At 41.5% G+C, this 14,442-nt stretch overlaps 1 protein-coding gene across 1 annotated transcript in view; it reads left to right on the forward strand.

Annotated features, from left to right (window-relative positions):
* LOC111864834 (CCR4-NOT transcription complex subunit 1) overlaps window positions 1-12,281 on the forward strand; it is a gene marked incomplete in the record, with an annotated part of 42,979 nt that extends 30,698 nt beyond the window's left edge. The window contains 10 exon segments of the mRNA XM_033751600.1: window positions 357-468; window positions 770-916; window positions 2,692-2,928; window positions 4,012-4,293; window positions 4,978-5,181; window positions 6,255-6,410; window positions 7,222-7,471; window positions 8,358-8,490; window positions 9,040-9,174; window positions 10,929-12,281. Of these exon segments, the coding sequence (XP_033607491.1) occupies window positions 357-468; window positions 770-916; window positions 2,692-2,928; window positions 4,012-4,293; window positions 4,978-5,181; window positions 6,255-6,410; window positions 7,222-7,471; window positions 8,358-8,490; window positions 9,040-9,174; window positions 10,929-11,007 (1,735 nt within the window).
* Between the last annotated feature and the right edge of the window lie 2,161 nt (window positions 12,282-14,442).

The raw sequence follows: 14,442 nt of genomic DNA on the forward strand, positions 1-14,442 counted from the left end.
AGCCTCAAATTATGATAGCTTCAATATCTCTTAGCTCTCACAGATGGATTAAGTTGTGCTTCTTTTATGAATCCCTTCGGAAATTGGCATAGTTGTCCGGAGATAGGGGCTAGCTCTGTCTATTGGACCCAACTGAGTAGGTTTTACCTGAAGACGGGGACAGAATCCAGTTCCCGAAACGTTGTGTTTTTTAAGAGAAATTAGACTGTTTTTTAGAATAGACAAGATGATGGATAATGTCCAGCAAAATATTAATTGTAATTGTAACTATGTGTTTGTTATACCTATATTTCATCATTCTTGTTACTGTGTTATTGTCTGTAGATTGTGTTTAGGATTGTGAAATATGCTTTAAGGTTAACGACCCTGATTGAATTGCTTCGAGCCAATCATGATCCTGGTGTCCTAGTCGACCGAGCTCAGGGAGGACCTACAGCACATATTCATTCAGGAATCTTGCAAGTCAGGGTATGTTTGTAATGTTTCATAATATGTAATCCATATTGTAGTATTGTTGTGATAAATAAAAGGTAACAAGATTATGAGATTTGAAAGCCTTGTGGCAGTGAGTGTTAAGATCACAGTCTTCTTAGATGTGACACAGTTTAGTCTGGTAGGTAGGTGCAAACATTTCAGAGGAGACTGCTGTCACCATCTTCCATGCCCTGAAGATGGAGTCAGCATTTTGATCTGAAACACTGTTACCTGTCAGATTATACAGTGTCACATCCAAGAAGACCATATCCCATATAAGAATATCCTTTATCAGGCTCGAGACTTTGACGATCCTCCCGGTCTGATGGAGAAAACTGAATATTTGCTGCGGGAGTGGATATCCATACATTATTCCGCTACGGCTGGAAGAGACCCAACGAGAGCCTTCAGTATATTTGTGCAACAGGTATGGCCTATTGCTGTAAGTATTCATACAGAACTGCACAGAAAACTGTTCAGTGTAGGCAGCAGCAGAACTTCTACTGTCCATACAGTTGATCCCTTTCTGTAGTAAATGTCCTGTCATCTCAGTTATATTGAACAGATGTTTCTATAGGCCAACTTGACATGTAGTGTGTGTGTATGTCTAAATTCTGTTCTTATGAGTTTGTTTCTAGTCTACATAACCCCTGTATTTCTAAACATTTTGTTCCTTACAAACATCTTCCACAAGTAACTTGTATTTGCAGTATATTCTGTGTTTCTACAAAGCATTTAATTTTATTCTAGGTTAATGTTTGTCTTTTTCCCTGTATGTACTAAGTAACGCCATTCATTGTTAGTAAACGGATATATGTTTTGGTGTGTGAATCCTTTGTAAGATGTCTTTCAATTTAATTTTGGTAGCACGAAATCTCACCCCATATATTTAAGTACAATTTTTAGGCGTTTTTCAATGAATACTGAGTATAGTGAGAAATGTTTGAGGCAACTTCCAGAGGAACCACTGAGATACACAGTCTATAGCTTATACTGTATTTGGCATAGTTGTGATGAGAAGTTGCAGAACTACACTTACCAGCTTCATGATACCTGTGTCCTGTTAATGTGTATGAGTTCAAGAACCAAACATATTTTCTTGAAATCTGGTACTAGAAATTCTCCTAAATTTGTTGGTATTTTCCAGTTACAGTTAATATCAGATAACAGTAGTAGTCCCTGTACATGAATATCTCTGTGTAATCCTGCACATATCTGAAGTTTAACTCTCAAAATGTTTTTAGAGTGCAAATGTTCAAAGAAAGTTTGTAGAGAAAAGTGATGCATGCATTTAATATTTGATACAATTCTGTGAGAAGTCTCAACAGTTTTGGGGGAGTGGGGTTAATTAGAAATGATTCTCATGCCGGTTAGAGGCTGTGATGCAGTGAGAAGTGCTGGTATCCCTGTGCTGCGTGTAACTCGCTGAAATGATGGCGAGCTTGTGCTGCACGCTGAAACAGTTTGTTCAGAAAAATGTGTTTATATGGAAGCTATGTGAAAATATTGTAGTTACATGTTTAGAGGAGGCTGTACTTATGTAACATTCGTCTGTAATTCTTATACCAAAGTGTGAGGCCACTATTTGTAGATACACAGCAAAGCCTCCTTTTTATGTTCCCTGTTTTGAGGGTTCTTCTCGTTGATCCCAAGTCATTAATCTCAGTGTTAAATTTTTTTCCACATCAGATTCTCCTCAGTTCAGTATTCAGAATTCACTGCTCAAAAACAGCTCCTTAAATGGACGTTTCACCGTTCTCGTTTCGTAATTTCACCTTCAAAGCACTGGTACATTGTCAGATTTGCCTGTTGAAGTGTGACATTCAGAAAGATAATTTTTTTGCTCGTATTTTGGAGTTTATCGTCATCGGTCATATCCCATTCCTGAATCTTGAATCTCATAAAACAGACCTTAATTGTTGATAATGTAATAATGGGTGGCATTTCATTAAAATGTGCTGGTACAGATTTGACAGCCTTTAGTTCTGTTCTCCTACATATCAGACTCAGTGAAGACTGGTAAACTATTTTAGAATTGTTATTTGAATACCTAGTTTAAATTGTCTCACTTGTGGTCTAATTAAATGACACTAGTTATCATGTGTTCAAATGATGACTGCTCTTCTCTGTGATACCATTATTGCATTTGTGTTTAACATTTTAATAGTATCACTACATTTGGTACTAGATACATAAATGAGATGTACTTTGTTTTAGATGAACGGCCATGGAATCCTGAAAACTGATGACCTTATCACACGGTTTTTCCGTCTCAGCACTCAGATGTGTGTTGATTTATGTTACCGGTTCCTTGCTGAGACGCCCAACACTCCAACTTTAGTTCGCACAAAATGTTTCCACACACTCGATGCTTTTGTGCGTCTCATTGCATTACTGGTGAAACACTCGGGCGATGCTTCAAACACAAATACGAAAATCAACCTGCTAAACAAAGTAAGTGCTTCTTTGGTGGTAGATTGTGAAGAAACCAAAAGTGTGTTGAAGAAACCGAAAGTGTGTTCGCTGTGAAGAGTGACTAGCTTCCTGTCTGTCTGTCTGTCTCCATGGGACTGAACACCTTAAGAAGCCAACAGTTGCTCATCTGCTCAAGAAATTCCCAGCATTTTATGGAACACTGTGTTCACAAGATCATGCCACCAGTCCCTGTCATGAGCCAGATGAATCCAGTCCACAACCCCCCATCCCTTTAATATTGTCCTCCTCTGTTCATCTAGATCTTCCTAGTGACCTCTTTCCTTCATATTTTTTTTATCAAAATCCCATATTATGTGCTCTGCAATGCATGCTACTTTCTCTGCCCCTCTTGACTTGATTGTTCTAATAATATCTGACAAGGATGAAGTTCCTCAGTATGCAGTTTAGTCCAGCCTACTGTTATTTCATCCCTCCTGGGTCCAGATATTCTCCTCAGCACCATGTCCTCAAACATGTTCAGTTGTATGTTCTTCCCTTAATGTTAGAGACCAAGTTCCGTACACACTGCGGATGACAATAATCTGCAGATACGTCCCATTTAGCTTATGTACTGCAGAGTTACAGCGGCAGATGCTTCTGTACTTCCTAAATGTGCATCTCAGCACTACAGGACTGGCAGTTAAATTTGTTGGGGTAACGCTGTATTATCCAGCAATAATGGATTTTCAATCAAGTGCTGTAAGGTTGCACCTTCAGTTAAAATGCAGCTCTTGGTCAGATGGACCGTGTACACATGGCATTGAATTTATGAAACGTGGCCGAAAAAGGTTGATCACTTGAACTTTTATTGTACATGGGAACTTGCCTCTGGGTCTGTGCAGTGCATCTACTCAGCATTGCATTTATTTATTTCAATATCAGTACCGTTCCAGCTGTTTAGCGCACTGATTTGAATAACTCCCATTCCTTGGCGGTTTACTGTTTTCCTAAACTGCAGTGTTGCCACATCCCCTTCAGTTCCGTGAGGTTTAAAATCCCTGTTCTCAGACAATACAGATTAACTTAAAGGGAAGTGAATGTATCTGGTGTTTTTGTTAACAGGTGTTGGGTATTGTTGCCGGAGTGCTGCTGCAAGACCACGACAATCGCCTAGCAGAGTTCCAGCAGCTGCCTTATCATCGAATCTTCATCATGCTGTTTCTGGAGCTGAACGCACCTGAAGCAGTCCTTGAGGCCATCAACTACCAGGTTCTCACAGCGTTCTGCCACACACTGCATATTTTGAGGCCTGCCAAAGCTCCGGGCTTTGCGTATGCATGGCTCGAACTTGTCTCCCACAGAGTGTTCATTGGGCGGATGTTGTCCGTCACTCCACAGCAGAAGGTACAGTGAAACCGTTCATTTGGATCTAGGCGGTTGTCTTAAACGTGGTCATACGTCTTTGCTAAATAATTATGTAATTTGACCTCTAGGTAGATACGTGCAGCTGCATTTGTAATGTCTTACCTGATTACTGTTTGTGAACACCACCCGATGACTTGAGACAAGTTTAATAGTATCCTCCCATGTATGTCTTGGTTTCCTCAGAGGTCATCCTTCATGTTTTTTGATAATTTTGTACATATGCCTGATTGCTGCCTTGCATGCTGTGTGCCCTGCCTATCTCATCCTTGATTTGGCCATCCTGACATTTGTTGAAGGATGTGGCTTTTCCCGTTCAAGTTTTTCACTGCGCACACAGCAGAGAACACCAAAAGATGTTATAGAATTTACTCCATGCTCTTGCCAGTATCTGCAGTAGCCATGGTAGTTAAAATTTCATTGGATAGTTTCAGGGTTCTTAATGTGCTCGCTACTTGTAGAATTGCGTCAAGAGAATGTTGCTGTGACGTGTTGTGACATGGAATGTAATGCCATGTGGTTGATAGCCCTCTGACAGCTCTGGGATGTCTGTGGATGTCTAGCAGACTACATAATGTTACATCCCAGAAGGCAGTACTTCTAGTCACAGCTGCGAGGCCATTTAAATTCGATATTGTAACACATTTCTGTTGTTTCGCAATGAAGGGTTGGGGAATGTACGCTCAGCTTCTCATCGACTTGTTCAAGTTCCTGGCTCCGTTTCTTCGCAATGCAGAACTTGCAAAGCCTGTCACACTGTTGTACAAAGGAACCCTGAGAGTCTTGCTGGTGCTCCTGCACGACTTCCCAGAATTTCTCTGTGACTATCACTACGGCTTCTGTGATGTAATTCCACCTAACTGCATTCAGGTAAGCGGACACTCAGAATGAATGACGTGTGTGCATTTCTGTGGACAGTTCTCATGGAATCAAGTAACAGGCAGATAGAACTCCAACACTGTGTATAGGGCTGTCACAGTCCATCTTTTTGATTAATATTCTAACTGCCCGTAATATGATTTTTTTTTCAGTTAATTATTTTGCTATCCATGGAATCTGTCAATAAACTAACAGGGTGTGGACCACAAGTCCAGAGTTTGATCCCAGAATAATAATCATGATTTCTCTTGTAACCTGTATTGGTTGTGTGATGCCCTTTTGTGGGAGGGAGCACCCTCCGAGGTCCATCTGGCCTAGTGTCACATTTTTTCAATGCAGAACTACCCCCAAGTTAAAGTGTAGCCACTGTTGCAGGAGATAGAAATTCCCTAGCACTTGATGATAAAGGCAAGCGTATGCATCTGCACTGCCTTCGTAGCATCCTCAGTAAGGGGTGCCACACGAGTAAATTCAGCCGGAAAATGAAGCTGGCCATTCATCTCCATCTAAAGCCAAGAAGATCATGAATGCTGTCTCCACTGCGCTGTGCCCTCATGGCATGGAGTTTAGGAAGCTCCATGCCTGTACCCAGTCGAGTTATGCGTCTCTTTTCTGAGGTTTAGCCCTGCAGTGTGCATGCACTTGGGAACTTGCTTGTGGGTGTCTTGGTTTCTTGAAGTGATAAAGTCTTAATTCTGCTAGAACCACATGGTCACATGGGACATCCAAGGCTGTTCGTTATTGCCCTGACGCATGCACAGGTGGATCTGTAATCTAAGGGATAACATTAACATTCATCTTTTCGGTTTCACTGTTCCTGTCCAGTGATTGAGACTAGCTCTTTCTAAGGGGCCCAACTGAGTAGGTTAAACCTTCCTTATATACCTGAAGACGGAGACAGATCCAGTCTCCGAAACGTTGTGGTATTTTTGTCTTTTTTATATACCGGACGATGGGTGAAGTCCAATATAAGCCAAAAGAAGTACACTGTTCCTGTTTTTCAGTGCCACGTGTGTTCATGTCTGTTCCTAAATGCAATGTTTGTTGTTTCTGTCACACTGTAGATGCGGAACGTGATCCTGTCGGCATTTCCCAGGAACATGCGGCTTCCTGACCCCTTCACACCGAACTTGAAAGTTGACATGCTGCCCGAGATAGCTCACGCCCCCCGGCTTCTGACCAACTTTGCATCGATGATACAGCCTGTGAGCTTTAAGAAGGTATTTAGTAACATTAAGTTCATTTGTTAACAATTTGAAGGAAACATTTCCTCATTTTGGCAGCCGTCACACTGTGTAGGTGTGGTATAGTGTGATTGGTTGGTTGGTTGGTTTCTGGTGCCTCAGGTTATGCTGTGATTGACCATTCTGGGTTCTGCCTCCTTCATAATGGTGCAGAATATATTCTGAGGTGGACCATTTACAGGACAGATCCGTTACCTGAGTGACAGGGTGATCATGAGAGCAATGAAGGGCAGAGGGTATCTGCAATATGGGGAGGGGGCTGGTATTCTTTACAGTATAGGTGAAGGATTCAATCTGTGAGCACAAAATTGTCTGCGTATATGGCCGGAGCTGAACTGAAACCATCTGAGTGAGGTTACAGTATCTTACCTGAAGACCACAAGATCCACTTCAGTATAAGCGTGGTTGCCTTCCTTCCTGCCAACCCCTTAAACTTTGTTCCTGAGGGTAGGGCACTCGGAGGGAAGATTCCGTTACTCATGAGCATCAGGGTGATCATGAGACTTGATGGTCAGCAGAAAACTCTGTGCCCAAACTCAGAACCCTCAGAATGAGAGTCCACTATTAGGGCCTGAGACCAGATATGCTGTGAGTATGGTTTGTGGTGTTGACGTCAGGTATATGACAAGCATCATTATCAGGCTTTCTGGTCAGGTAGAGGGTGACTGACATCCCCGAGGAGCAAATTGCCTCCAAGTTCAGGGCAGGAACATACAGTGCATTGATGTCAAGGACCTTAAGATACTTAAAAGGTCCTCACTGATAAGAACATTTCATTGTTTTGCAGGATCTGGACTCATACCTCAAGGCACGAGCTCCAGTGACATTCTTGTCGGAGTTACGCAGCAACTTGCAGGTGTCGAATGAGCCAGGAATGTGTTACAATATTCCTCTGATGAATGCCCTCGTGCTGTACGTCGGCACGCAAGCCATCACCTTCATCCGCAACAAAGGGCTAACTCCAAACATGTCAACCATTGCACATTCATCTCACATGGATATATTTCAGAATTTGGCTGTGGATCTTGATACGGAAGGTGACTGCATAAAACTAACAGACATGAACATGAATCGACTTGAGCAGTATCTGGTTCACGGGCCCAGAGACTTGTAGCTCTGTACTCTGTTGGTTGCTTACCAGCATTTTGGAGAAACATGCTGCCTCCATCTTCAGGATAAAAATGCTGTGTAATCTGCAGTTAATGCAGGAAAATGGTCTGTCACGCTGAGTGTGTAACATGCTTTGTCTTTCAGAAGGTCCCAGGCTGTCACCTTGGCCTGGGGACCAGCTGTCCTCACTGAGAATTATGACAGTTTCCCGTGCCCCTGGAAGCAAGTGCCATGACAGTGCTTCAAAGTGGGGTGTAATTACTCTGTTTCACATTCTTCCAAATTCATTATTCCCTAATCATCCCTTCATTCATCTCCAGACAGTGTGAGCCACTGGCAGCTTCATTAAATGAAGAGAGTCACATGTGTCTGAAACCCATTTCGGGATTGTGGACAGAGAAGTAGAGGCCACTAAATATAGTTTCTATAGTTGCTGAGGCACTCAGTGCATAGATGTACCAGTTAATGGATCCCCTCCTCGAAGGACTTTGGTGTTGGTGCTGGAAACTCACCACTGTGGGCTTGACACCCTCTTGTGACCCAAATCTATGGTCCTTCCATGCTCTCTTGAGGCAGCCAGAACGAACTGCATGGGGCAGGGTCTGACACGCGTGGAGCCCTGCCACTATCAGACAGTCTGAGCCACATGGGCTCAGTTATTGTGAGCCTCTTGGAGGGTTCCACTCTAACTCATTGCAGTGTCAGGCTCCTGGGATGCCAGTGTTTCTCATTGCACGAGTGGGTTACGTTTGAACGTTCTGTGCATTTTCATGGCGTATGTGACTTGTGACATTTCATGATGTTCTGTTTCAGGGAGGTATCTCTTCCTTAATGCTATTGCCAATCAGCTGCGTTACCCAAACAGCCACACGCACTACTTCAGCTGTACCCTCCTGTATTTGTTTGCTGAAGCGAACACAGAAGCAATCCAGGAGCAAATCACAAGGTACAGTCAGCCAACACTCCCACTTCTGAAATGCGCGTCATCGTGTTTTGCTGGAGAACAGCAACTCTGAACACTGACTGCATGTGGGAAGCGCTAATGTAAAAAGTCAGGCTTCCATGATTAAGCACACACAGGCAGTCAAGATGGTGCAGAATCATACTTTTGCAAGAAAACTGCAATTGCACTTAAGTTTTCCTTTCACTCTGTATTATGAGCATGTTCTTGCCATTTTCCTGAAGTACTGAAATCTCAAGGTAAGAATATGAAGAAAAAACTGAATTGCGATTCAGTAGGCCATTAAATGAGCAAAAGGAGAAGGTTATTTCTTGACGTGGACTGATGTTGAGTATCGCACTAGAGCATAATGGATGCTTGTTCATCTTCAGTCACATTTTGCAGCCACCAGAGCCAGTAGTAACCGGTACTTTATCTCCTCTTCTAAGAAGATAAATGTTAGAACCAGATTCAACAGTCAATAGCACTGATGAAATATTAAAAGCTCAATAATTTAAGTATTCGCCTACTTCGAACGTTTTTGTTTGATTTCAGGGTGCTGTTGGAGCGACTGATTGTAAACAGGCCTCATCCCTGGGGTCTTCTCATTACATTCATTGAGCTTATCAAGAATCCAACTTACAAGTTCTGGAATCATGAGTTTGTGCATTGTGCGCCAGAAATTGAGAAGTAAGTAGGGAGCTACTGGATACGGGATGAATTGGGGAGGGGGAACTTTGAGAAATAACAGTGGGTTATTTCTTAACAAAAACGTAATTCTGTTAGAATCCAGGAGCCTTCAGTAGGCTGGGCGCTGTAGGGGCAGAGGACAGATACAGTATACTGGTGGGGAAACTTCTGAAATGCTGTCACCTCTGAGACCATGATAGGTATGAGGGTGTAATAGAGGTGTCTGGGGGTGGAGGAGAGAGTTTTATCACTAAGCTAAGGGAAACGTAAATAAAGGAAACTTATTATTTTGATAGTGGAGCAAGGCTGGTATAAATTATATGAGTTGTATCAGTATCTTGTGTAGTGTAACATATATATTTACAGCCAGATGAAAGTGATAAAACGAAATTTGTCAGAAATACTTGACGTGTCCTTTTCTTGAATTGGCTGCAGAGCAGCGTGATGGCAAATTTTACCACTGGAAAGCTTGGAAGCAGTTCACCGATTTAGTGGGGTCATCCCCAGATAGAAAATAAACATTGACGGGTAATTAGAGAAGACCGTACTAATGGCTGTTGCTGCAGCATTGCCATCGTGTGCTCCAGTTTCTTCCTGTATGAATTTTGTATCGGTACACAGCTGCACTTTATTCTCCTTGATTTCAAATGCAGCAGGTGGATGGAAGCCTTGAGATAAACAGTTTCCACAGATAAACCCCCTCAAAATGATCCACTGTTACATATATCTTCACACAGAATGGGGCTGGTGCTGGCTGAATCATAGACACCTCTCACTGCCACCTGGCAGTCCTATTTCTATTCCGAATTCTGTATGGATCTGTTCTATACTTGAGTTTTTATCTTCCCTCAGTGTCACTGTGAGTCATTTCATTTGGATCTAGCAGAGCTTCTGAGATTGTTACTCGTGTTGTGCTTCCACTAGTAACTCTGAAACATTATTAATATGCTTGAGCTCATCCTGAAGCACCTAAAACATTATGAAATTCCCATCAATTTTTATGGCTTGCGCTTATTTTGTGTGCCCAGAACGTTTCCTTCAGTTACTAAAACGCTTTTCCACTGAACGTTGTCCATTAGGAAAATATGTGCACTTTATGTCAGATGCTTGTTTCAAACCAGGAATGTTATGTACTGTACTGTGCACCACTGCTTGGGCTCGGTGAACACTGTGAACAACGGCATCTGGCAGAGTTAAGTCTTAGGGCCACAGTGCAGAATTCACATGCGTGTGCGCACACTCCCAGTCTGCAGTTGTACAATACTTCTGTATCCACTTTGTTCAGAATCTGCTGAGTTTCAATGTCAGCAGGGATACTGGCTATCCTGGCAAAGGTTTTTCATGGTTTTACTCAGTCTCTGCAGGCAGAATCCCAGAATAGTACCTCAAGCCATGACCACTTGCTTCCAGTTTCATTCCACTTGTCAGTCATCAGGGAATTGAGCGCTGTCTGTAGTCTCAGTGCTGACAGCATCATGAAATATCCCACAAAAAATAAGTAATGTTGCCTTGGCACCATTAGTATCGTCACCTCCATTGGCACTGGCACAGTTACCGGTTTAAGGGCACCCTCAGATATGAAGGCACTAAAGTGAAGGTCTCCAAAAAATGTTAAATATTGATGAAATGGAGGAAGACGCTTAATTCGACCTCCAGAAAGATAGATTAAGAATTGTAGTGTTTGCAATGACCAAGGCAGTGAAGTGTTGTCTGATTAGTATGCTCTGTGATGTTGCTGTCGTCTCATGTTGCAGGTTGTTTGAGTCAGTGGCTCGATCTTGCATGGTGCAGAAGCAGGTGCAACCCCCGCAGGAGAATGAGTTGGCAGAATAATGGCCGATGGTGGATGTAGCAGCAGGCAGTCGTTTATACAAATTGTTTATTTTCAGTACGGTGGTGTAAATAGCAAAATTGATAGTGAATCTAGTCTTCGAAGAAAAGATCACTTGACTATTTTTTGTATTCATAGTTTCAGTTTGATGTCTTCATTTTTAAAGATTTTGTGATGAAAAATTATAATTACATACATGTGGCCAGTTTCTTTGTTCTCATATGTGAGTCAGGTACTAAGAACATTTTCTATCAGAAGATTTGAGAGAAATTCCACATGTTTAAGATAGGACTCTAGTGTACAAATGTATCTCTTTTTCTATGCTTTTTTCAACTGTATTATAGGATCATGGTGTCATGTTTGGGGTTTTCTCCAAACTCAGGATACAGATGTTATGGTCAGTCAGTATACGTTAGGCAGAAGTGACTTCACTAAACTATATTACAGCTGAAACAGCTTCCAGTGTCTTTTATTTGTAGAAATATAACCATAATTGCTTTATATTGTGCTGACTCGATCTGTGTGCTTGCTGCGCTGTGTCTAAAATGAAGACATGGCACAGGAAAGAAAATATTTTCAGTTTTATGTTGTAATCAGAGTTTGTAGTTGTAAAGAAATTTGTTAATAATGAAACTCCCAAAATGTTGGTTTCCAAACTTTCTAATGTACGCATGCACACAGCCTGTATGTATTTCAGTTTAGCAGAAGGAATAATATATTTCTGTATAATTATGTAAAATAACTTTAATAATGCTAAAATATGTTAATTCATGAACCACATGAAATCTTGTTTAAATTGCATCAAGACCCCAATTTCTCACCCTTGTCCGACTTCTGGATATTCCTTTGTGAGATTGATAAATGCATTCATCTGTCAAAGAAGAACACGGACTGCCATCTGTTTATGACAAGATGAAATGCTAATGCAGTCTGACCTTCAACTTCAAGACAAGGCTGTGATGACTGGACACAGTGGCCAGTCATGGCTGGGAGATTAAACTGGTTCTTTTTCTCCCATAGCTGAATGTTGCAAAATGAATGTCCTCTTGATCTGTGTATACAAGGCTAAAGTCAGAATGTCTTATGGTAAGACAGGTTATATAATTAATTTTTGCTGGTCTTCCCATGTGTGATTTCTTCTTCAACTGGTTGGATTTGTTTAGGCTTTTATCCACATTTATCCAAGTGTTCTTTGCTTTTCAGTCTTTTTTCTTTCCAGTGGCCTGTGTTTGTTTTTGCACTCTGTTTATGTAATATATTAACTTTAGTGATCTCATTCTGTGCTTTCTTTCTCAATGGTTTTCTGTTTCCTATTTAAAATTGGTATTTTCAAATCACAGAAGGAAAATGAAGGTTGTAAGTTATTTAACCCTTTATTGTTATGCAAATTTGCACAGTTCCTAACTTATTCTATGTAAAATGTATTGTAACGTGTCTGGAATCCAGAAGAGTAACTTCTATGGAGACGCCAGAAGAGACCGTTGCATAGGAAGTAACAATAGCGGCACTGTAATCCCAACAGTGAGCCGTTGTGTAGAGAACATCAAATCTCCATGGTTACGATGAATACGCGAAGCGTTCCCACAGAGACAACGCAATAACAGTGGGTCATTGCGTAGGAAACGCGGAATCAACAAAGCAACGTTTCCACTGCTATAACAGAGGATTCATTTGCCTAGCAGTGGCCGAGGTTATAAATAGCCCAGCTTTGGCGAGAAGCAGTCAGTCTTGGGATAGCAGCCATCTAAGAAGTGAGTCTTTATCCAGCCGCCTAAGAACAAAGTCTTTATCCAGCCTTCGAAGAAGTGAGTCTTGGAACACCCGCTGCAGAAGTCAGTCTCGGAATATTCGCCGCAGAAGAGAGTCTGCTAGAAACCGCCAGAGAAGCCAGTCTAGTATCGCCGAGATATTGTAAGCAGTGACTGTAACACTGCAAGGGCAAATGTTTGTAAAGTGTGTGTAAGGCGAGCGAACGGAATAAACTCGCTATATCAGACGACGTGAATTTATTTGTAGCGTGACACACAAAACGCGATACAGTATATTGAAGAAAGCAGTGTTCTGGAATTTGGCACAGTGTATATGTGGTGTTAACTGACGTTTCGGAGGAACGTATCGCCTCCATCTTCAGGGTAGAAGAAAAAATATAAGAAATCTGCAAGCGAAGAGACTGTGAGAACCAGTAAAAGCAGACTGTGTCTCTAATTTTGCATTTGATATGCAATAGTAGAGTGGGACCTCTTTCAGACTTCAAGAACTCCTGAAACGCAGAAGGGAGATACTGTATAACATTCACACTAAGCAAGTACCTTGTTAATGGTTATTATGTTCAGTTAGGCTACAAAAAGCATCACTACATTAACCATAAATAAGTAGAATACACCCAGATACTGAACTTGATAGAGTGGCAGTATGCACTGTGAACTTCTTTGGGTGTATTTAGCCACTGCAATATTGCTTGAAGCACGCCTTACACTGCCATCTTTGGCTGCATACAGGAACTATCTCTTAGATCAAGTGTATTTCTCGGGACTTTCGTAACAAGTGTTGTGTGTTAAGCTCAGGCTGTTAACATGTCATGTGAGGAAGACTAACTTGATGAGACAAAATATAATAATCAGACAGAATATTTTGCAGCATAGAATTTTCATTCAAACACTTTTCGCATCTCCTTTCTATCAATCCTTGTTCACTGAGACATACAAAAAATATAAGAAATTATAAATGACATTCACAGTTATAGCTCCAATGAATACAACTTATAAATATGTTATTTGTATGGATACAAAATCCTTTGTTACTTGAATATCTGATGTATATAAATGCAACGTTCCTGTTTGCTACTGTAGATGTAGTGCAGAATGCTCTAAGATGTGAAGGTTACTGACCAGTATGTATAGGAGACAGTTCGTAAAGCAATGTGTGAATATGGGGGAGGGTACAATTTGAATCCTCATTCCCAGCCTTTTTTTTTTAAATAAATATTTATATGTATATATACACAAACATGAGTAGACTTGAATTTCCATTAAAGTTGTAGCTGCTGTGTATTGTGATACTGACAAGGAAGGCAGTGATATCCCAGGGGAAGAGCAAGCACGTCTGTCTGGTAAGACATATAAAAGTGACTGTGTGGGGGTTGGAGGTAAAAGAGGGGTAAAGCCATATGCTTAACACCAAGCCGTGACATCGCGAGAGCTCTGTGCATTCTGAGTTTTGGTTCCAGATGGGACTGAGCGGCAAGCTGTGTCTCTGGGAAGCATCAGCAGTGCCCAGTCTCTAGGAGTGACAATAGAGACATTCTAACATCTGTGGGGAATTAGATCTGTGTTATGAAGCATGTGGACATGTTTTGCTGGCTGATTGATCACGCATTTTGTCTTCTCCGCATGTCGTGTTACTGGGCACAGCATGAGAAAAGTTACGGGCACTGACAT

Source organism: Cryptotermes secundus, unplaced genomic scaffold, assembly GCF_002891405.2.
Source record: "Cryptotermes secundus unplaced genomic scaffold, Csec_1.0 scaffold1850, whole genome shotgun sequence".
NCBI classification, from domain to species: Eukaryota; Metazoa; Arthropoda; class Insecta; order Blattodea; family Kalotermitidae; genus Cryptotermes; species Cryptotermes secundus.